At 41.6% G+C, this 22,684-nt stretch overlaps 1 protein-coding gene across 1 annotated transcript in view; it reads left to right on the plus strand.

The window, feature by feature from the left end:
• LOC308597505 (proprotein convertase subtilisin/kexin type 5-like) overlaps positions 1-15,994 on the plus strand; it is a gene marked incomplete at its 5' end in the record, with an annotated part of 63,231 nt that extends 47,237 nt beyond the window's left edge. Inside the window, 9 exons of the mRNA XM_081213336.1 lie at positions 244-388; positions 1,887-2,104; positions 2,720-2,953; positions 3,493-3,723; positions 4,220-4,397; positions 4,922-5,139; positions 12,684-12,784; positions 14,151-14,337; positions 15,013-15,994. Of these exons, the coding sequence (XP_081069462.1) occupies positions 244-388; positions 1,887-2,104; positions 2,720-2,953; positions 3,493-3,723; positions 4,220-4,397; positions 4,922-5,139; positions 12,684-12,784; positions 14,151-14,337; positions 15,013-15,425 (1,925 nt within the window). The 3' untranslated portion in view covers positions 15,426-15,994. The remainder of the gene's footprint in view (positions 1-243; positions 389-1,886; positions 2,105-2,719; positions 2,954-3,492; positions 3,724-4,219; positions 4,398-4,921; positions 5,140-12,683; positions 12,785-14,150; positions 14,338-15,012) is intronic.
• Between the last annotated feature and the right edge of the window lie 6,690 nt (positions 15,995-22,684).

A 22,684-nucleotide genomic window follows, 5' to 3' on the forward strand; every position in this document is an offset into this window, starting at 1 on the left:
GCTTTATGCATGAGTGGAGAACATACAGTTAAGAATTCATTAAAACATAACAGTATTTACTTACTTACTTACTTACTTACTTACTTACTTACTTACTTACTTACAAAAAAGCATCCTAATTCTCATTCCACCTTTTTCTGCATTGTAATGGAAACTCTCCATTAATTCCTGAATTAGTTGGAATTTCCAAAATGTCATGCAAATGTCTTTCAAAACATACTTTGCCTGTTTCATTATTTTCAGAGAGATTTCTTTTTGGCAAGTCTTGTATCCGCACTTGCCCACGAGGAACTTTGGGAAATGTGAAGACAAGACGTTGCGAGTGTCACTCCGATGCAGACATGCCACGCTATTTGCACAAAGGCAAATGCTTGCAGGAGTGTCCCAAGTACGTTTCTATTTATATTAATCTGTGCAGACATGCAGCTTTCCTTCACATACTTCTATGTTGTTCTCACCTCCGTATTTTCTGTGACACAAAATGGATCTAATCCTGCTGGCTGTAGAAAGCTGCATAAAGACCTGAATGCTTCAGAACAATTGCCAGTTTGCAAATGAGGGTGCTGAGAAATGCACTGCGGTTTTACTCACCGTGACCCCTCCCCAGGAAGCAAGGCCTAGTCCATAGGTGCCAGCTCTGCAGGGCTGACACACGGCAGGGTCAAGCGTGGGATTCAGGTTCCATCGCAAGACACAGGTCTACACAGATGCCCCTTCCACCTAGACCCCTCTAAGGAGGTACCCCTGTGACCGCGTGGTTCCGAGGTGGGGGTGAGGCACCACTTCACCCCCCCCCATGAAATGTTAGACTAAGGATTCCACCCAATGCCTTATCCACCAAAGTTGTGACTACTGCTATGGGGAAGGCAAAACCTGCAAATGGGACCAATCTGTTTTCACCGAATATGGCAACTATTATAGAACCACAGCAAATCCAGTAATCACATAACCTTAGAGGGAAGAAATGTTAATATACAACAAGCCCCAAAGTGTACTTATGAAGGTGGGGTGGGAGGATGTGCTCTTGGCCGACTGTGGTCCCAAGGATAGGGGGGACATACTGCCTTTTTATAGCCAGGGGGTGGGTCAGAGTGAAGCCTGCTCCCAAGCCCCACCCCCTTGGACTGGCTTGGTTGGTCAGAATTCAAACGGGGCCTGGCGGAAACTCCTGTCCTTCCCATTGGCTGGCATGGGGATTTTCTAACTGCCAGCTGCCCAGCCCAGCACTGCTCTGAGTGGTCAGGACCTGATGCAATGGGCCACAACTGCCGTCCACCCCAGGACTGGGTAAGCAACGATTTCCTTCCTCAGTCTTTCCATCAACAGGGTTGTGGGTTTTTTAATGTAATGGATACACTCCCAATGGAATACACTGTATTAAAAACAGTTTATTATTATTATTGTTATTATTGTTTCAACATACATATAGATAAATAATGAAATATCTCAGCCTAACCCAGAAGCTAATGTTTACACAACACATGCATAATTACAGCCAAATGACATTTTATGCGAAACTACTATTTGTACAGCAGGTTAAACAGTTAAACAGTTAAAGTTCACTGAAGAGTTTTATAATGTGAGTGGAGTCCTCTATTTCCTTTTTTTAGCTGTGCCATTCAACTGCAAATGAGTGCTTGTGCTTCAGGCCTTGTGTGGATAGGATTGCAGCCATAGAGTCCTATAGGCTACATAATACTCTATATTAGTGGAGAAAATATGACCTGACACCTCAAGATCTAAGGCCATATGGTGCACAAAGCCATGTCTACTGTGGACGCTTTCTTAAAGCCCTCAGCTCACCCCAAACAGCCTTTTCTAATTCTCTAAGAATTTACAGCATGTTCTGTTGCTTGATCTTTTTTTATTCTTTGCTTCTACTTTAGGGGCTTTTTCACTAAAGACGGGGCCTGCAGAGAGTGCGACAGCCCTTGTAAAATGTGTGAAGGAAATGCCTCCAGATGTCTGTCCTGTGAAAGTCCTTTTCTCCTAGAACAAACAGAATGTAAACTTGCCTGCTCAGAGAACCACTTTGCTGATGATGGCATTTGTAGAGATTGCCCTGAGATGTGTCAGGAATGCATTATCAAGAGCTCATGTAAAGGTACTACAGAGAATCAGCAGTATGGCTCTGACCCAGGTCGTTAAATGAATGCCTATTTAGAAATGCAGGGGGCGTGCTTAATACTCTTCCATTTTGGTGTTTTGAGACAAAACCAAAAGCATGGGAAGAATGGGCTGGGAGAAATAGATTGGTGCTTACTGAGGTCTGACATATTTCTGCCCTGTGGACTTTGCAGTACATTCTGATCTAGAATCTCCCTGAACAGCTCTTCCTAGCTAGCATATCTGTGTGGGGTCCACCCAAGAGCCAAGCGGCTTGTGTAAATTTGGTGCCTCACATCAATACTGCAAAGACTTTTACAAAAACATGCAGATATGACTAGAGTTTTGGATCATGCCACTCTAATATACTGTAGTCTGAAAGAAAATCGCTGTATTCTGATTAGGGAGGGGTGAGAGCCTGTCGACTTAAGTGACAGATAGCAAGAAGAGAAGAGTTCTTGTTGAGACATGGCTGTGGCAATGGTTTTTAGTTTTCTTGCAGCCAGCAAAACGTAGGACAGAGGAAGGGGAGAGTTCATAGCACATTCAAGAGCACTCTGTGCTATTTTGTATTCTTTTGCATATCCTGATATATTCTCCTCTTTCTCAAAAGTGTGCATTCCACCATTTCACCTGCACAACGGGAATTGTTTACGTTATTGCCCACCTGACTTCTTTGCTGACTCCAACCGCTGTTTCCCCTGCCATAAAGACTGCAAAAAATGTGATGGACCAGATTCCAATGACTGCACTGATTGTTCAAAGGAAATGTATCTATACAATGGTGAATGTTTTTCAAATTGTCCAGATGGCACTTATTACGAAGAAGAGACTGACAGCTGTAAAGGTATGTTTTTCAATTCAGAGGCAGAGGTCAGAAGTCATTTTGCCAGAAGACATCGATGTTCCACTGGTATGGATGTAACAAATTAACTAATTAAAGGCTTATTTGTCGTCATCGTCCCGTCCCCCCCCACACACACACATGCACACACACTTCTTATAGGCAAGTTTACCCCAGAGGTGGGTATTGCTTGACTTATGAGCCAATCATGGACCCCCAGTGGTGTCCAATTTGGTCACCTAAAGCAATTTCCCCCCAAACCACAACCACCTATCAATCAGTTGGTGTTAATTCTGTGTTGGCTGTGGATGCCTGTTCTTAGTACAGTGCCCACCCAATGTAGTGGGAATAAATGTAACATGATCCCTGGTACAGCATGCATTCTGTGAAAAAGACAGATATGGATGCAGAAACAGTTGCAATAGAGACATAGGTAAAGCTAGAGATTGACAGTTAACTGTATAAATAGACTAAAAGGAGCCAGGTACCATCTGGGACTTGTAAGAGCCTTGAACAAATAGTTGTGATTCTTCACATTTCAGACTGTGACAGGACATGTCAGACCTGTTCTTCTTCCACTGACTGCCTTACATGTGCAGAAGGTTTGTTGATGACTACTTCAGGCCTGTGTGAGATGCCCCAAGGCTGTTCCAGCACTGAGTTCTATGATGGATACACCAAAGCATGCAGCCCTTGTCACAGGAAGTGTTTGGAATGTACAGGCCCTGCTGAAGATCAGTGTTTCAGCTGTCCCCAAGATACGCTTCTTCTCAGTAAGCATTGCCCCTTTCCCAAGGTTGTATCCTTCTTTGTCATCTTCTGTTTCTTTGTCTTCTGTATTTAAGTTCTTCTGTGAATGACTCAAATCACTTAAACACAAAAGTAAGCAACTTGCACAGAGCTGTCTAATCAATTCAAGGAGATTGGGAAACATGCAAAGTGGGCAGGTGCTCTGGATCAGATCATGAGAGTCTCAAACCTTCTGCTAATGAGAATCTTCCAGTAGAGTTTATCTAGGGAACTGACTTTTCCAAACCAGTTACTCCTTGCACCTTAACACCAGCTTGCCACTGACATTCATGTGATAGTGCCTGGCAACTCAGCCATAGGATTTCCATAACCTTTCCCTGAGTTACAAGCGAAAATGAGAAGGAATTGGTTTTTGTAAGACTCTTTCAGTATCCCCAAGCACAGTTGAGTTGATGTTTCTTATTTCAGTGCAAAAAGGGAATGCTGCCTGTCTGTAATTTGGTGCTGTTCTCTCTGCAGATGGAACCTGTGTTGAAGTCTGTCCAGAAGGATATTATATGGACAGGGATGAAGGCCAATGCCACACTTGCCACAGGACTTGTGAGACTTGCAATGGGAAGCACAGCAGACAGTGCCTGTCCTGCCCACCAGGCTGGTACAAGCAAGAAAAGGGATGTGTATCAATTTGTACAACTGGGTAAGACATTAGGTGTCAAGTTAAAAAGCTCTATTGGATAGGAGCTATGCTAAACTGTAACATAATTCCCTTAGAATTGAGGAGTGTAGCCTGAGGATGTCCTGGCATACTGAATCTAAATGATCGTTAATGTTCCTATCAACTAACACCCAAGAGGAAAGGGGATGATATTTTTACCAATATTTACTAATATTGCAACTCCCCGAAAAGAAGGTTTAGTTTATAAGTTGGAACTCTTTCAGAACTGCTGGCTGTAGCATAACAGTGAATGCCAAGATAGTGAGACTAAATTTATGAGCGATCCTTGCCAAAATGATCAAGGTGCATAGCATTAATACCAAACACACACTCCCTTTTTCTTTTGCGAGATTCCCCTTTCACTCATTTTCATGTTAGAACTTCATGGCTATTACAAAGCACAAACACCCAGCATCTGTTAACAATTCAGATTTTCAAAATGCAAAGAGAATCAAGAGACATTACCCTTCTCAAGAATCCTTGTGTGCTTTGTTTGTCTGTTTCAGGTACTATGCAGACAATTCTACTGGCTCTTGTGAGAGGTGTCACAAAAGTTGCAAGAAGTGTATGGGACCAGAATCTACAGACTGTCTGTCCTGTGATAAAGATTTATTCCTGCTTCACTCCAAAAATGAATGTCACATTTCCTGTCCTGAAAATTACTATGCTGATCGTGATGCAGGCAGCTGTGAGCGGTGCCATCCAACCTGCCGTACTTGCAGTGGTAAGATACCACACTGTATGCGTCTGCATTCACAAAGTCTTTTTCTTCTTTGCTGCCTTCACTGCCACTAGGTAGGCTCAATGATGAGCCCTCACCAGTGTTCTATTGCATTTAACTGGAGTTTTCTTTCACTTGCATTTGATATGTCTCTCAGCTCGTTTCCTCGTCCTAAGCTCTGAAGTATACCAAACAGGCTCCACGAAGCAGGAATGACAGTGTCATCCATCAGAGGTCAGATGGGGCTTCACCAGAAAATTCCCCAGAGCCATCTGGAAACCCATTGGATCCATCAGCTTCCAAGGCTGAACCATCCTAGTAGGTCCCTAGTAGGTCCCCTGCCTCTGTAGAGGGGGAAAGGTGCTGAAAGGCTAAATCTCAACAGAAAGTGATCTGACCACCACAAGGGACTGATGTCAAGTTCCTCCACTTTCAGATCACCCTCTTCCTGCCTAATTAAGAAAACAAGGGCAGAGTGTGGCCTGTCACATGGGCTGATGACATGTTGGGGCAGCCCGATGGTCAGCCACCCCAGGACCAGTTGCCTTGGCAATGTTGGCATGGAAGTTGAAGCACCCCAAAACTATCAGTCTGGGGGTCCTCAGCACTGCCTCTGAGACCAGCTCTGTCAGCAGCAGAATCGCTAATGTATCCTGATTGCCCAAAGCCAGGAACACACACACACTAGATTCCCCTGCAAGTGGACAGAGAGCCTGGGGGGGGGATTTCTACGGAGCACAGCAACTCCCCCTCCCTGGCCCTCAGGTCTGCCCTGATAATAGTACCCAGATAGGTACAGCTGGGTGAGACCACCTCCACCCTGCTCACCCACCCAGGTTTCAGTGAAACAGGTCAGACTGGCCTCTTCACCCACAATCAGACCATGGATGAGGGAAGTCTTTCTCAGAGCTAACCTGGCATTCAGCAGCTGCAGACCCGAGGGCTGGCTGATAAGACAACCACAATTCCCCAGGTGTAATTATGGAGGGGAAGGGGGTGTGTCTGAAACTGATATTGTAATAGTTGAATTATTTAACTGGAGCCTAGACAAGATACCTCTAGAATGATTTTTGTTTCAAAATCAGCTTAAGCTTTTAGGGATCAAACACTGCAACCTGCTTATTTTACTCTATTTACTTCGTTAATTAAATGAAAAACCACTGGTCTTCAACTGGTGAGTCGGGAAGCGCTACGGTGTTGCTGCCTGATCTAAGGCGCAGCACCAGCTTACAAAATAAGAAGATGAGACTTCCGGAGGCGGCGCGCTCAGCAATGGCGGTCCTCTTCAGTTGCTGAAGAGGGGCTCCGCGGAAAAGGGTCGTGCGCTGCGGCACAGCGACGACCCATTCAGACAAACCACGGGTAGAGTGAGCTCGTGGCCGTGGGGTTCGGCAGGCACCAGAAGCGACCTCGGATACGCAGAAGAGACCCCGTAAGGGGTATCGGAACGTGGAGGGGGTAGCGGTGCTGTGAATCCATCGCTCTTTCCGCGGAAGCGAAGCCGCGCGGCTGCTGCTGATTAGCGCTGACCTTTCTTCCTTCAACAACTGAATTGAAACAACTTACTCGTGAGTAAGAAATCTAAAGTTTTATTTGGAATTAATTTGGCGAAATTTGGCTGAAAGCGGGAGACGCTAAAAAGGAAGTCAGTCTTCCGGCTCTGCTTAAAGTGCCAAGCAAAGACTCTTCTAAAGCGGAAGCATCGAAAGGAGCTTAAAAGAAGTTGGAATTTACTTTGCAAACTCGATCTAGACTGCTTAAATCTTAAAAAAAGTTATAACAGTTTTGTGAGTGGATTAAAACTGTGGTCTCTCTTCTTCCCCACCTGTGGATTACAAAGTTTCGAAACCCGGCTCCCGATCTGCCTGGATATAAGTTGTATCGGACTGCGGTAACTGTATATAAAATACAAAATTAGATCGGGCTACTTTGTATTTGGAAAAAAAAAAAGAAGGAACTGTTGCATGCACCTTTGTTAAGAACTATTACTCTCTGCAGTTAAAATTGAATGGAAGATCCCCCTGTTTTGGATGTTATTTAATTCTTTTTTTTTTCTCTTTCTTTGTGGGAACTTAATGGTGGAAACTCTTTATCCTTCTCTCCCAAATTTGTTTTTGGGAGCTCCCCCTACTGGATTATAGAATTATTAGTCTCTGAGAACTGCCGGTTTTTTTTTCTGGATGTTTACTCTCTCTGGATTGTTTCCCATGGGATTTACAATTTGACCTTGATCCTGGGACAGCTGTGGAATGAGTGGCGCACCAAAAACAAGGGCTGGAAAGAAAGCAAAACAATCTGAACTTGTGCAAACAACTTTGCCTGGACAGTTACGCAGATCGTCTGTTCCAATTGTGACAGGTCTGCAAGAAGGACAAATTATACAACTACCCTTAGGGGAGATGGCTGCTGGAGGGATAGATCCTGTTTCTAAAGAAATATTGGACCAAGTGGCAGCATTGAATAAGAAAGCTGACGAACAGGCAGCTAGATTTGATGAACAATCTGCTAAATTCGACCAGGTGACAGCTTCTATTAATAAATTGACAGACCAGGTCACTAAAAATACACAGGCAATAAGCAATATTGAAAAGGCTACAACAGAAAACCGAAAATTAGTTGAAGAAGTAAATACAAAAACAGACGAAAACAAAAAGAGGATAGAGGAATTAAGAGGGGAGGTGAGGCCACTGAGTAGACAGGTAACTGAACAGCAAGCGTACCTGTCCCTGGCAGAATTGAAAAACAGGGAAAATAATCTCAGATTGAGAAATATTCCAGAATCAGAAAAAGAGGACTTGATTGGCTTTTTGACAACAGAAATCTCCAAATTCTGGGGATTGACAGAAGAGAAGGACTTTAAAATAGTCACCGCTTTTAGACTAGGAAGAGTGGTCAAGAAGGATAAACCAAGAGATTGCTTGATCATTTTGAGATCAAAGCAAGAAAAAGACAACATACTCGGCCTACATTTTAAAAACTCTTTGGTGATTCAGGGAAAGACGGCAGAAATCTTCAGAGATATACCAAAACAGCTTTTGGATTTAAGAACCACGTATAAAGACCTAGCAAGCCTATTGAGAAACAATAAAATCCCTTATAGGTGGGAATTCCCTCAAGGACTATCTTTTACCTTGAAAGAGAGGAAGGTAAGAATTAGAACAGCGGAGGAGCAAGAAAAGTTCCTAAACGATCACGGGGAGGACCTTCGGAAAGGAGTAGCAGGAGCCTGGCCACTTCCTCCGTTTGGTTTCAACCCGGTTCCACCTCCAGGTGAAGAAGACAAAGGAGACACCCCTACTGACAAATAAATTGATCCAGGATGTCTCTGCAGCTACTCAGTTGGAATATAAATGGCGCAAATTCTCCCGAAAAAAGGAAGAAGATTTTTCATATTTTAAGAAAAGAGCAATTGGACGTCATCTGTCTTCAAGAAACGCATGTGACCAGGCTCCACAGGAGAGTGTTAATTAACAAGAAACTAGGCCAAGAGTTTATTTCATCAGACAAGGTAAAAAAAAGAGGAGTAGTGATTTATGCAAAGGAGAACCTGGCACCAAAATTGGTATTTAAAGATGAACAAGGAAGAATTTTGGCGATTGAAATACAATCACAAGGAGAAAAATTTTTGATAGTTGGAATATATGCACCAAATGACGGGAAATCGGAATTTTATAAGAGACTGCATGAGACAATGCTGGATCATATTGACTACACCAACATCATTTTGATGGGAGATATGAATGGGGTAGTCTCTACCTACATGGATAAGTCACAAAACCAAAACCTGAACAAGGATGGCAGACTTCCAAAGACCTTCTTTGAACTTACAGACAATATGGATTTGATTGACATTTGGAGGACAAAGAACCCTCTAGGCATGGAGGGAACTTTCTTCTCTGAGGCCCATCTATCATGGACAAGAATCGACCAAATCTGGATATCAAGAGGACTGGCACCTAAGACAAAAAAAATAGAGACCTGTCCTAAAACTTGCTCCGACCATAATGCTTTGAAAATGGACTTGAGACTTACACCAGCTGGATCCTTCAGATGGAGAATGAATGACTACTTGTTTAGAGACCAGGAGATTGTGAAGAAGGCCCAAAAAACGCTGAAAGACTATTTTGAAATAAATTTGAATACTTTGGTGGAAAAGAAGACAATCTGGGATGCGAGTAAAGCCGTTATGAGAGGGTTCCTGATACAACAGAACACTATCAAAAAGAAGCTCTGGAATGGTAAAAAGGACAAGATTCTGGAAAGAATAAGAGAGGGAGAAAGAAAATTGAGATTAAATCCAAAATCAAAAGAGGTCTTAAGAGAAATAAAATTTTATCAAGCACAATATACAAAATTGATAAACCAAGAAATCGAATGGAAAATTAAACAGATGAAACAAAGATCATTTGAATCGGCGAATAAATGTGGGAAGCTGCTGGCATGGCAGCTGAAGAAGAGACAAAAATTGAACTTTGTCACCAATCTGGAGGTTGAAGGAGAATGTATTCAGAAACCAGAAGAAATTAGAAAGTGTTTCCAGAGATACTTTAAAAAGCTGTACACCCAAGGACCACAAGCTGAGATTGAAATAAATAACTTCTTAAAAAGTCATGGCCTGCAAAAGCTAACACAAGACAAACAAATAACCCTGAACTGTAGAATAACACAACAGGAAATTGAAAGAGCCATTCAGAATTTGCAAATAGGCAAATCCCCGGGCCCAGATGGGCTTACCTCCAAATATTACAAGACTCTGATGGAATATTTGACACAGCCATTAATGGAGGTATGCAACCAGATCATGGAAGGGAAGGGGGCACCAGAATCGTGGAAAGAAGCATTCATCACTCTGATACCAAAATTGGAATCTGAAAAGACTCAACTCAGAAATTATCGTCCCATCTCACTCCTAAACGTGGATTACAAAATCTTTGCTGATATTTTAGCAAACAGACTGAAAAAAGTTTTGAATGAAGTAATTCATAAGGACCAAGCAGGCTTTCTCCCTGGTAGGCATTTGTCTGATAATACTAGGAATATTATTGATGTTTTGGAGCTACTTCAGACAAATATGAATACAAAAGCAGTCTTGATTTTTATAGATGCGGAGAAGGCCTTCGACAATATATCCTGGAAATTTATGAAGAAAAATTTGGAAGGGATGGGAGTGGGAAGGGCGTTTCAAAATAGTATTGAAGCAATCTATTCAGAACAAAAGGCTAAATTGATAGTAAACAGTGTGGTGACGGAGGAGTTTAAAATTGAAAAAGGGACACGACAGGGGTGCCCCCTATCACCCTTGTTATTTATTTCTGTCCTGGAGGTTTTACTGAACTTGATTAGGAGGGATCAGCTGGTGGAGGGAATACAGGTCGGAGAAAAGCAATACAAACTTAAGGCCTTTGCAGACGATTTGGTTTTGACACTACAGGAGCCAGAAACCAGTACAAAAAGAGCCCTTGAACTAATTTCTGAGTTTGGTCGGGTGGCGGGATTCAAGTTGAACAAACAAAAAACTAAGGTTCTGGCAAAAAACTTGACATCCGCAGAAATAGATGGGTTTCAGAAGGAAACAGAATTAAATGTGGTTACAAAAGTGAAATACCTGGGGGTTAACTTGACTGGGAGAAATTTGAATTTATTTAAGGATAACTATGAAAAATGCTGGTCGGAAATTAAAAAGGACTTGGAAACTTGGTCAAGATTGAAACTTACCTTGTCGGGAAGAATTGCTGCAGTAAAGATGAATGTATTGCCAAGAATGTTGTTCTTGTTTCAAACCCTTCAGATCGTGGACAGAGTGGAATGTTTTGGAAAGTGGCAGAGAGATATTACGAAATTTGTCTGGCAGGGCAAAAAGCCCCGAATAAAATTTAAGATATTAACAGATGCAAAGGAAAGAGGGGGGTTTGCCCTGCCGGACTTAAGATTGTATTATGAAGCTGCATCTCTCTGCTGGATGAAAGACTGGTTTCTGTTGGAAAACACTGATGTCCTAGATCTAGAAGGGCACAGTAATGTGTATGGGTGGCATGCATATCTGTGGTACGACAAGGCAAAGTCTCATAAATTGTTTAAAAACCATATTGTCAGGAAAGCCTTACTTATTGTCTGGACTAAATACAAGGACTTACTTGAAAGCAAGACCCCGAGGTGGTTATCACCGACGGAGGCCAAGGCCATAAAACTACGTAATATGGGGAGTGGCTGGTTGAGATATTGTGATATAATTGAGAGAGATGGTGATACTTGGAGGTTGCAGAGTTTTGAAAAATTGAAAGGAAAGGTGCGAGACTGGTTTCATTATGCCCAAATTTTAGAGATTTTTAAAAAGGACAAAAAAATTGGTTTCCAGGTGGAGAAATCAAAATTAGAGACAGAACTACTTGAACCTAAGACGAAAGTGCTTTCAAGAATGTATAACTTGTTGCTTAAATGGAATACCCAAGATGAGATAGTTAAATCAGCAATGATAAAATGGGCACAAGACATTGGGTACAACATTATGTCTGAAGACTGGGAAAGGTTGTGGACCACCGGTATGAAATTTACGGCATGTAGTGCCTTAAAGGAAAACATTATGAAAATGGTATACAGGTGGTACATGACCCCAGTCAAACTTGCAAAGATATATCATTTGTCTGATAATAAATGTTGGAAATGCAAGGAGGCTGAAGGAACTTTTTTTCACCTCTGGTGGACATGCCCGAGGGTGAAGGCTTTTTGGGAAATGATTTATAACGAGTTGAAAAAGGTGTTTAAATACACCTTTTGCAAGAAACCAGAGGCCTTCCTCCTGGGCATTGTGGGCCAGAGAGTGTTAAAAAAAGATAGAACTTTCTTCTTATATGCAACCACAGCAGCAAGGATTCTTATAGCTAAATATTGGAAGGCACAGGAACTACCTACGCTGGAAGAATGGCATTCGCAGCTGATTGACTATATGGAATTAGCCGAAATGACAGGCAGAATCCGAGATCTGGGAGAAGATGCAGTGGAAGAGGACTGGAAAAAATTTAAGGATTATTTACAAAAACATTATAAGTTATATGAATGTTGAGAGTTTGCTAAGTGCTTTGGAAAAACACGCTTCAGTATTGAAATTGGTAAATGATAGAAACTAAGTTTTAAGATTTTGAAACGTTTAAATTATGGATTATATAACTAAATGAAAACACAAAAACAACTGAAATAAGGTATTAATTTGCTGTTTATTTTTTATTGTAAAGAAAGCAGGGGATGGAGGACGTGGGGAAGTCTGGTTGATTATGAAAATTGATCTGAAAAAGTGAATTTCTTTTTTCTCTCTATAATTTCTTTTCTTTTCTGTAAAACCGCTTTTGTTGTGTTACTGATGTTGTATTTTTACCCTGGAAAAAAGCAAATAAAAAAACTATTATAAAAAAAACAACAAAATAAGAAGATGAAATGAGCTCCCGATTATCTGTTTGGCCTAAAGGACTGCAAAGACTGAAGACTCCTGAACTACAAGTTGGGTGATTTTCTATTACTTACCTTTTTTAAGTGATTTTATTTGTTGTTTTAAGGGAAAGGACCACTCTTCTGCACATCCTGCGTATGGAGCTACCATTTCGCTGCTGGAATCTGCAACTCAGAATGCTTGCTAGGAGAATACAAAACCTCAGAGGTACTTCATACACCAACCGACAAAGAAAAACAGACACACACCCCTTCACTGGCATTGTTACATTAAACTAGTGATTGTGAAACATTTCACCAAGCGATCCATACATTAACTTCCCGTTCTTTCCTTGTTACAAATTATTACCAGCACCCATTGCGCTGTCATATTTTTTCCTACTCGCTTATTCTCATATATGAAGCAACTAATGGAGGAGCAAGATTACCGGTAGATTTAAGAACAGAGTACAATCCTGTAATACAGATAAAAGGACTTGCTGCATCAATGGTCCTTCTAGAAAATATCTAAGTGTGACTTAGTTGGCTATCTACAACCCATTGTGAGAAGACCATGATTAAGGTAGACAGAAGCACAGCAAAGAGATCTTTGTGTCACTAACAAGCAGAACTTGCTGGCCAGATCTTTGCATGCTGAAACAAAATATCAGTTGGTAGAGCATGGGACTCTTAATCTCAGGGTTAAGGGATCGAGCCCCATGTTGGGCAAAAAGATTCCTGCATTGCAGGGTTCCTTCCAGCTCTGTGATTCTGTGATAACAAATAAGAACAGTTATCTGTAGCCTGATCCCATGGTCCAGCTTCCCAAGGTTATCAGGGGCCCTGATCCAGCTACATGCAACACATGCATGTAAATAAGCTTCTGCACAGGTACATACATACATACATACATACATACATAATTTTATTTGTATGCTGCCTTGTCACAGTTCAAACCATGCTCAAAGCAGCTTACAACATGAAAAACACACATAACTACAATGTAACAAAAGTAGTAATAAACAATAAACAAAACACAACCAAACTGAACAATTTCCACATAAATCACAAGTTCGAAAATAAAGATACAAAAAACAGCAACAACAACCCCCACTCCCAAAAACGAACCCTAAACAACACTGCAGCCCAAGTGTCTGTTCAGCAGCTTCACCTTTGTAGCTGGAGTCAGTCAGGGCTCTGCTCCTCCAAGCCAAATGGAAAAAGGCAGGAGCAGGTCTTGCAGGACTCGCAGTCAAGATGGCATTTCAAGGAATAAGGAACTGGATAAAGAACTGGACAAATAGGTACCGTGTGCATGATTCCCTAGCCCATGCAACAGGCAGAACTACACACATGCAGATTTTTTAAAGGTGAAATATTTCTGATTGGTTGTTCAATAGCTGCATTTAGTCCTCCCTGCTCCTTCTTCCTAGCTTTATCAGCAGGATTCTGGCTTTGTTAAAAGGGCTATAGGAAAGCCACCTGGCCTGGTGCATGTACACTTTTTGTTTGGGACCAGACAGTTTCATATTGTATGGTAGGTTTCACCTTATAGAGTCCAAGTCCAAGTTTCTTCCTGTGTTTCTGACTTTAAGGAGCACCCAGCAAGATGTGAAAAATGTCATGACACTTGCATGCAGTGTAAGGGGCCTGGTTCCTTCAACTGTACAGAATGCCATCTTAACATGGAGATCTACCTGGATGAAAATCGTTGTGTGCCATGCTGTAAGAGTTCTGAACTTGTGCAAACTCAGGAGTGCTGTGACTGCAGTAAAACGCAAGGTAATAATGAGCAGAAAGGGTTGATGGGAAATGTTTAATGGTCTTGTACACAGTAGCTTCTCCTTCTTCTCTTCCTTCCCGCTCCCCCTCCTGTATCCAAGTCCTGTGAAGAATTGCAGTGTGAAATTAAATCAGCAGACTGCAGTGGTAAAATCCAGATTTACCACCTTAGAGGTGTATCTGTTACATGCATTGGTCTTAACACAATACTCCTGTGCCCTACTGGTTCTCTTTGTTAATGGACAAAGCTTTGTGTCACTGAGGATTAGCAGCAGACACTACAAATACACCTCAAAATTTCTTCAGGTGTTTTATCAATGGGAATTCACCTGGAGATTCTCTAGTGCCGTTTGTTCCTAACTAACTGTGCAATCCTAACTATGCCGACGCAAAATTAAGTCCTATTGAGTTAGGGATTACTCCCAAGCAAACAGGGTTACGATTGTAACCAAAACTAGTATTGGCAGTGGTGGCCTTGTGTGAGTGTGAAGAGAGAAATTCATGTTTATCTCTTTGTGTGCATGAACAAATCAGTTGTTAGTGATGAATTCAAAACTGTATGGAAAAGGTTCTTCATCCTTATCCTAAAATTTATTTCCACTTTTAAAAACGCGTGTGCATGCATGTGTGTTTGTGTGTATATATGTGTGTATATATGAAGGCTTTGTTTTTCAGATGAATGTATATTACGCATCGCTAACTTGCCAGAGGGACTGAGAGGCAAAGCTGCAGCTTTGGTTGTTGCCGTACTCATTTTGTTGCTCCTTGCCATTGGAGCTCCTGTTTTCATATGGAGAAGATCACGGGCCAAGCCCAAGCCAGTAAAGCAAGGTGGATATGAAAAGCTGGGAGACAATGCAAAGGCTCTTGCCTCTCTCAAAAGTAACCACTACCAGGGCACCAGTTATTATGAAGATCAAGTGATTGAATACAAGGACCGGGATGAAGATGATGACGACGATGACGACGATGATATTGTTTATATGGGCCAAGATGGCACAATCTATCGCAAATTTAAATATGGACTTCTAGAAGATGATGAAGTAGATGAACTGGAGTATGATGATGAAAGTTACTCCTTTAGATAACCTTTAGTTAGATTATGTGTCACTTTGTCTTTCCTGCACACTCAGAATCTCACCTGAATGGTACAGACAGCCATTTGCAATAGATATATTTGCAACCATTGTATGTGAGTGTGGGTGGATGTGGAATACGTACTGCTTTGAAGGAGGAGATGGCATTCAGCTTATCAAGTAATTATGTGTATACTACCCTAAATTAGCACCTTGGTAAATGGCTGTCTATATCCACACAGAATTTTTTCAAATATAGTTTGAATATAATTGCTTCCTCCTGTTCTCTTATTATTATATTATATTGTCCCTAAGGCTCATGATACATTTCTAATACACGAAACACCTGAGCTGAATGTCCAACTTATAGTCCTCTTTAATGAAGAAGACCACCACTCTAAGCATGGAACAAAATGACTTGGTGTCTTCTTAATTTGACATATCTTTATTCACTTCACTGTTAGTCTACTTATTTTGTGTGACACAATGCTAAAAAGAGTTGGAATGGGTTACAATGGTTCAGAGCTCCATATGCAACTGGCAGACTGGCAACCCCATTCACACACAATGGGATTTCACATTCTGGCAGCAGAATCCCTGGTCAAAGGCTTCCATGTGCTCAACAAGGCTTCCTTCCCTTCTCTGCCTATGTGCCCCATTGTCCCCTGAAATCCCCTGTCGTGCTCGGGAGAATACCAGATACCAGAACTGTGGGGAAGGAGGAATCATTCCATCTGGCAAGCTGATATGCTTCTGCAGATGGGACATTCAACATAGCACAACATTGAATTCCATCCAATAAATATGCATGCTTCAATGCAATATAAGGTTCAGCTTCCCCACCCATAGCCTGTGTTCTGTGTTTTCACTGTTTTGTTGGGAATATTGGGGTTTAGATTCGATAATGCATTGCTCCTATGCAGCCCCTACATAACCGTGGCCATGACTTGATATGGCACCAACAGACATGACAGGAACACCCATTCCTCTCCTTCCTGCTGCTTCCTGGGCCCTCCAATCTGCTCCAGGAGCCCCCCCCCCCCGCAACCCTCTGGGACAGCCTGGAGGAGGGGAGGGAAGCCTTACATGTGGGTGTCACTCTATGGCTCTATCTTTTAGGTTATTCCACATGAGGCAAAAGTCATCCCATTCATCCCGCTATGATACAAATGTAAAAGAAACAGGTCAGACAAAAATTCCAATTCATACATGCATGTTCCTAATTTGATGGCTGGTGTTACTAATCTGCAGCACAGACAGAGCTTTCAGGTCACTTCCTGCTATTTCACTTTTAATTGAGATGAAGTAGAATACATTCATCCGGGAGTCATCAAGCAATTACACACAAGTATGTTAATCATGCCATTAGCCCCAAATATCTTGCCAATCTGTTAAATTATGTACTGTTATTAAGAGAGATGTATTTATATTTAAATAGTTAACCATACTGGAATGAGCTTTCATGATATTACTTGCTGCGGTGGATTATAGTTTGCACTGAAATTCATTTTGTGATGGATTTATCTCTCACTAGTCTCCATTTTCAGGGTATATTGCCACCAAATTTATTAGGTCTCTCGGCTTTTTAATGTTTCCTAGTATGCATTAAAGTGCATTTCTCATGGAAGTTGCTGCAAATACCATTCTGTGTAAATGTTCATTTTTATTTATTAAATTTGTATAATGTCCTTCATCTGTAGATCTCTGGGTGGTTCACAACATAAAAATACAAGATAAAAACACAAAATAGATAAAAAATACAAGAACAAAATAAAAACACAAACCACGAACACATTTAAAAGGGCATCAGCATACCCTCCAACATTTCTCTGATGAAAATAGGGACATCCCATTCCATTACCATTTATACCCCCCACATCTTACTGGGTTGCCACAGCCACTCTGGGCAGCTTCCAACATATATAACAGGATTGCCTTCAAACGGCTCGGCGTCAGATAACTCCATACCCTCCAATATTTCTCCAATGAAAATAGAGACATCGTAAGGGAAAGTGGGACATCCTGGGATCAAATGAGAAATCGGAGGGCTTCTTTAAATCAGGGACACCCCTGGAAAGTAGGGACTCTTAGAGAGTCTGCATCAGGTGTCAATCAGCCAAAGGCCTGGCTGAAGAGGAACATTTTCGCCTGGCACCTGAAGGCATAAGAGTTTGGATTTGATATCCCGCTTTATCACTCCCCTAAGGAGTCTCAAAGCGGCTAACATTCTCCTTTCCCTTCCTCCCCCACAACAAACACTCTGTGAGGTGAGTGGGGCTGAGAGACTTCAGAGAAGTGTGACTGGCCCAAGGTCACCCAGCAGCTGCAGGTGGAGGAGTGGAGACACGAACCCGGTTCCCCAGATTACGTGTCTATCGCTCCTAACCACTACACCACATGGGTACATAATGTAGGCACCAGCCAAATCTCCCTGGGGAGAGCATTCCACAAATGGGGAGCCACTGCAGAAAAGGCCTGTTCTTGTGTTGCTCCCCTCTGGGCCTCTTGTGGAGGAGGCACACAAAGAAGTGCCTCTGTTGATGATTGCAGGGTCCAGGTAGGTTCATATGGGAAGAGGCAGCCTTTGAGGTATTGTGGTCCTGAGCCACTTAAGTCTTTATAAGTCAAAACCAGCACTTGGAATTGGGCCCGGGAACTAATTGGTAGCCAGTGCAGTTGGGACAGAATTGGCATTATATGCTCAACCCATCTTGCCCCTGTGATCAACCTGGCTGCCAAATTCTGCACCAGTTGAAGTTTCCAAAGCATCTTCAAAGGCAGCCCTACATATAATGTGTTGAAATAACCTAACCTGGAAGTTTCTGCCCATGTCCGCCACAAATGGAACAAAGCTAACATAACAATAAATCTAAATTTTTTTGCATAACTCTTGAAACACTCTGATATTGGAAATTGTGTATTTGATTGTTTCCCAGGCTGCAGACTGGCACACTTCATCTGGGGAAAAGATGAAATTGGACAGAAATTACTGCCTTTTGGTTCCTTAAAAGATTGTGCAGAACTGGTTGTTTTTTAATGGCACTTAAATGCAAGGAAATTAATCGTTCCACTTCTCTTATTAATTGTATGGCTCATGATGATAGGAAGAGGAGTGCCTAATATTGCACCAAAACATAAATTAAATGAATGGAATGCAAAAATGAAACAGTATCATTAAGGAATGCAAGATTTGTTCACTTGTAATTCAAACACTAAACCTGTCGTGCCTATGACAGCAGATAAAAAAATATTTATACAGAAGTATGCTGATTAGATTGTATTGTAAGCATTACACAGTTCAACTAAAAACATTTGTGTATTATACTAAACTGGGGGGAAGAAAAAGAACCCATATTTACAATTTATTTTGCACTGAAAGAATGCAGAAGGATGCAGTCTTGCAGGACAGAGAGATTACTTGAGTCCCTCACTCTGTATCAGAATTCTCTTTTTATTTCTTAATCAAAACAATGCTTATTATGAGACATTTTGATATCAATATAAGATGCCTAGAGTACAGAATACATATATGACTATGGGGTTGGATCCAGACTTTGTATTCAGAAAAAATCCTCAATTGCCTTGCTGACAATTTCATTTTCCAGAAGGTGGAAGAAACAAGAGGATCATCTATCTTAGACCTGGTCCTCATCAACACGGAGGAACTGACTGTCAAAGTGGAAGTGTTGGGAACCTTCTGCATTTCATGATACAGAGGAAAGGGAAAGCCGAGTGCAGTCAGACAGGCACTCTGGAAGGCCAATTTCTAAAAGCTTAACGAGCTACTGGGGGAGATCCCATGGCCAGAAATACTCCGGGAGAAGGGAGTCCAAGATGGATGGGAGTCTCTTAAAGGTGAAATATTGAAGACCTAAATGCCAACAAGAAAAGAGGGGGGCATCTAAGGAAGTTGGTGTAGTTGCATATGGAGCTTACAGATGAGCTAAGATTTAAGAAGGGCGCGTGTAAGAAATGGAAGAAAGGGGAAATCACAAAGGAGTACAGTATACACAAGTAGCCAACAGTTGTAGGGTGAAAGTCAGGCAGGCTAAAGTTCAGAATGAGCTCAGGCTTACAAGACAGGTTAAAAATAGTTTTAAAAGGTTTATTCAGCTATGTTGAAAGCAAGAGGAAGAGCAAACAAGTGGTAGGTCCATTGTGTGGAGACGATGGCTATTTGGTGACAAAGAGAAGGTGGAACTACTCAACACCTCCTTTGCCTCTGGTCTTCACCCAAAAGGAAAGTGATGCCCAACCTGGTGATAACGGGATAAATGATGTAAAGAGGAACCTGCAGCCCAAGATAGGAAGAGAGGAGGTAAGCAAACACCTGCCTACTTTAAACAGGAGGAGATATAATAGCCATCTTCCAATAACTCAAGGGCTGTCACATGGAAGAGGCAGCAAGTCTGTTTTCTCCTGCTCTGGAAGGTAGGACTTGAACCAATGGCTTCAAATGGCAATAAAGGAGATTCCAACTAAACATCAGAAAGACCTTTCTGATGGTAAGAGCTGTTTGACAGTGGAATGGACTCCCTTGGAAGGTGGTGGATTTTCCTTCATTAGAGGATTTTAAGCAGAGGTCGGGTGGCCATCTGTCCTGGATGCTTCAGTTGAGATTCCTGCTCTGCAGGGGGTTGGGCTAGGTTACTTTTGGGGTTCCTTTCTGCAACACCCTCCTTGTAAATAGCTTTAAGTAATCATTACTATTTCTAAGCAGACAATAAAAATAAATGGCTTGTTTAAACAAATAGTTTGCTGCAGAATTGATAATTTAAAAAAATAATTACTTTAAACTATGCGGCCCTTACTCTTTCCTATGAATGACTATTGGGGAAAGTTTTTTTTTGGCTTGCTGTAAAAGATGCTGAATGGCAGATACAGGAAAATGACCAGTACTAGGGAAGAGTAAAATTAACCCGTGCAATTATCAAATCACTTGAGTTTTCTTAAACTCTAAATGAATTATAGGCTATGAATTGCACCAGGTATGTACAGGCACACCTTAATGTTGCAAGAAAAATGAGGCTGTGGCCTCAGCATTTTACTCATGTTTGGAGACACGGTCAGAGTACAGCAGCGCCATCTTGGCTGGCTCTGTTTTGCGTGTGTGACAGGAGTAGCAGCAGCACTGCCAGCTTGTTCTCCAGGTGTGCAGTGTGTGGAAAGTCATGAAGTGTAAGTAGTGGCTGGGGGGGGGGGGAGAGAGAATAGGTGTGGGGTGGGCTTGTGTGCACGCTTGTGTCTCTACCTCTTCTTTTTATCCCCCCCCCACCTTTGTGTGTGCATGCATCTTAGTCTGTGATCTTCTGCCTTGTGCTCACTCTGACATTATTGGGCTTCATAGTCAGAATTGTGTTTCAATTCCCAAAGTGCCTACCCTAATGAAATGTGCTGCATATGCCTATGAAAGGAGTCTTTTAAAAAAATGAATGCCTCAAATATTAAATGTCAGTTTCCAATAGCAGATACTGCAGTTCCAGCATATTTCACAAGTAAGGAAATATTAGTAAAAACAGGCATATACTTCCTTTGACAGATGGAATTGTTTAAAAAGGTGGCATGAGGACCAAGCATACAAAGGACTTATATAATACTAGCAAAAAGAAAACCTTTGGAGAACAAGAGACTTATGCCAATTATTCCCAAGATACTTTTTGGGTACTGAGAAAACCGTCGTTTTATTAACAAAGTTCTTGAGTAATCCAATTGAGGTCTCTGCAAACGTGTATGACTAGTTAGCAACATTTTTATAGGTTGCTGCGCTTATTCATGACAGAATACCTAGTTTGAACTTTTAGCTAGTAGTTGTATCTTCAAGATAAATTGAACCTTTAAAGAATTCCAACAGTTCAGACTGCTGTAAACAGCAAATTAATCTAATGGCATTGAAATATTTGATATTGGATTGCCTCATTACACACACAGCTCTGCCAGAAAGCTGCCACTGGAATTATTTTTCTATGAAAGCTTGCAAATGTCCATGTTTTATGTCATCCAGAAAGTTGGACAAGATACTCTGATACCTTTAATGTGTTACTTGCACATTTATTTTGTAGATAATGCAAGCATAAAAACTGCTGCCTATTTTTGTTTAATATTGGGAAGGTAGTGACCAATAAAAGTTACTTGGTGAATCTCCTTGGTGGGGGAGGGAATGACCTAATTTATTGCCCACATTTTTCCCTGAAGAGTTCTCAGAATACTCTGAAGTTTAGATAAGAACGGAAGCTCTTCTTAAATCGTTAAGCATTAGTTACTAAAAGCATGAAGGAGTTGGTGGGACTGCATGGGGCCAGCTCCATTCCCTTGACAATGGGCACACTGGCAGCATCTTCCAGCTGCAATGCATGTTGGCTTTCTTCATGGTACCAGAGGCCCAGGCCACCAGAATTCCTGTTCCCATGAAGGAAGCATTTCATGCTCCTCCTTGCAAGGTTGGGTCTGGCTCTACATGGTCTCACTGCTCCTGGCTCCCCACCAATGCACTTGGCACCCAATGGTAGCCTCTGCATAGATGTGATAGGTCTATACTTCAATATGCAGCTATGAGAGAAAGCGTAAACATTCTTGCATACTTTCTCAGGCATAGGCTTTGCATTTTTCTTTCTTTTTAAAAGGGCAATTATTAGTCTCCACAATTAAAGGCAACAAGTAAAGAGTTGGAGAAAGGCTTTAGTGCCGTTTTAGCTAATAGGTATTTCTGTTCGTATCACATGTTTTTAAATAAATAGTTAACATTTGGACCACAGCCTTGTTGCTTACTATACTTTGTACTTGTTAGTGAAGGATGAAGTGGAGCATACTTTTTAATCAGTTTTGTAAATATTTGACAGAATCTGTAGTCCCAAAGCAAATAATCTCTCATTGCTCAATTAAAGCAGATCAGGAGCAGTACACATTTCACACATAATAGCATAAAATATTCACAATAAACATTGCCATAAATTGTGCAGTAAACAATACCATATTTTCCGTGTATGAGACACCCCCATGTATAAGACAACCCGTTTTTTTGAACCCAAAATCGGGCCAGAGCCTGAGCCAAGACTGCCCAGAGCCTGAACCCCTGTGCATTCACCATCTGTGTATAAGACAACCCCCAATTTTTGACCAAAAATATTTAGCAAAAAACATGGTCTTATACATGGAAAAATATGGCAGTTAGTGCAAACTGCTACCCCAATGTAATGCATGTGAAGTGCCAGGTGTGGACAAACTAGGCATGTTATTCTGTATTCTTTGCATATCAAGTATGACAAACTGAATAG

Source organism: Podarcis bocagei (genome assembly GCF_964188305.1).
Source record: "Podarcis bocagei genome assembly, chromosome: 11".
NCBI classification, from domain to species: domain Eukaryota; kingdom Metazoa; phylum Chordata; class Lepidosauria; order Squamata; family Lacertidae; genus Podarcis; species Podarcis bocagei.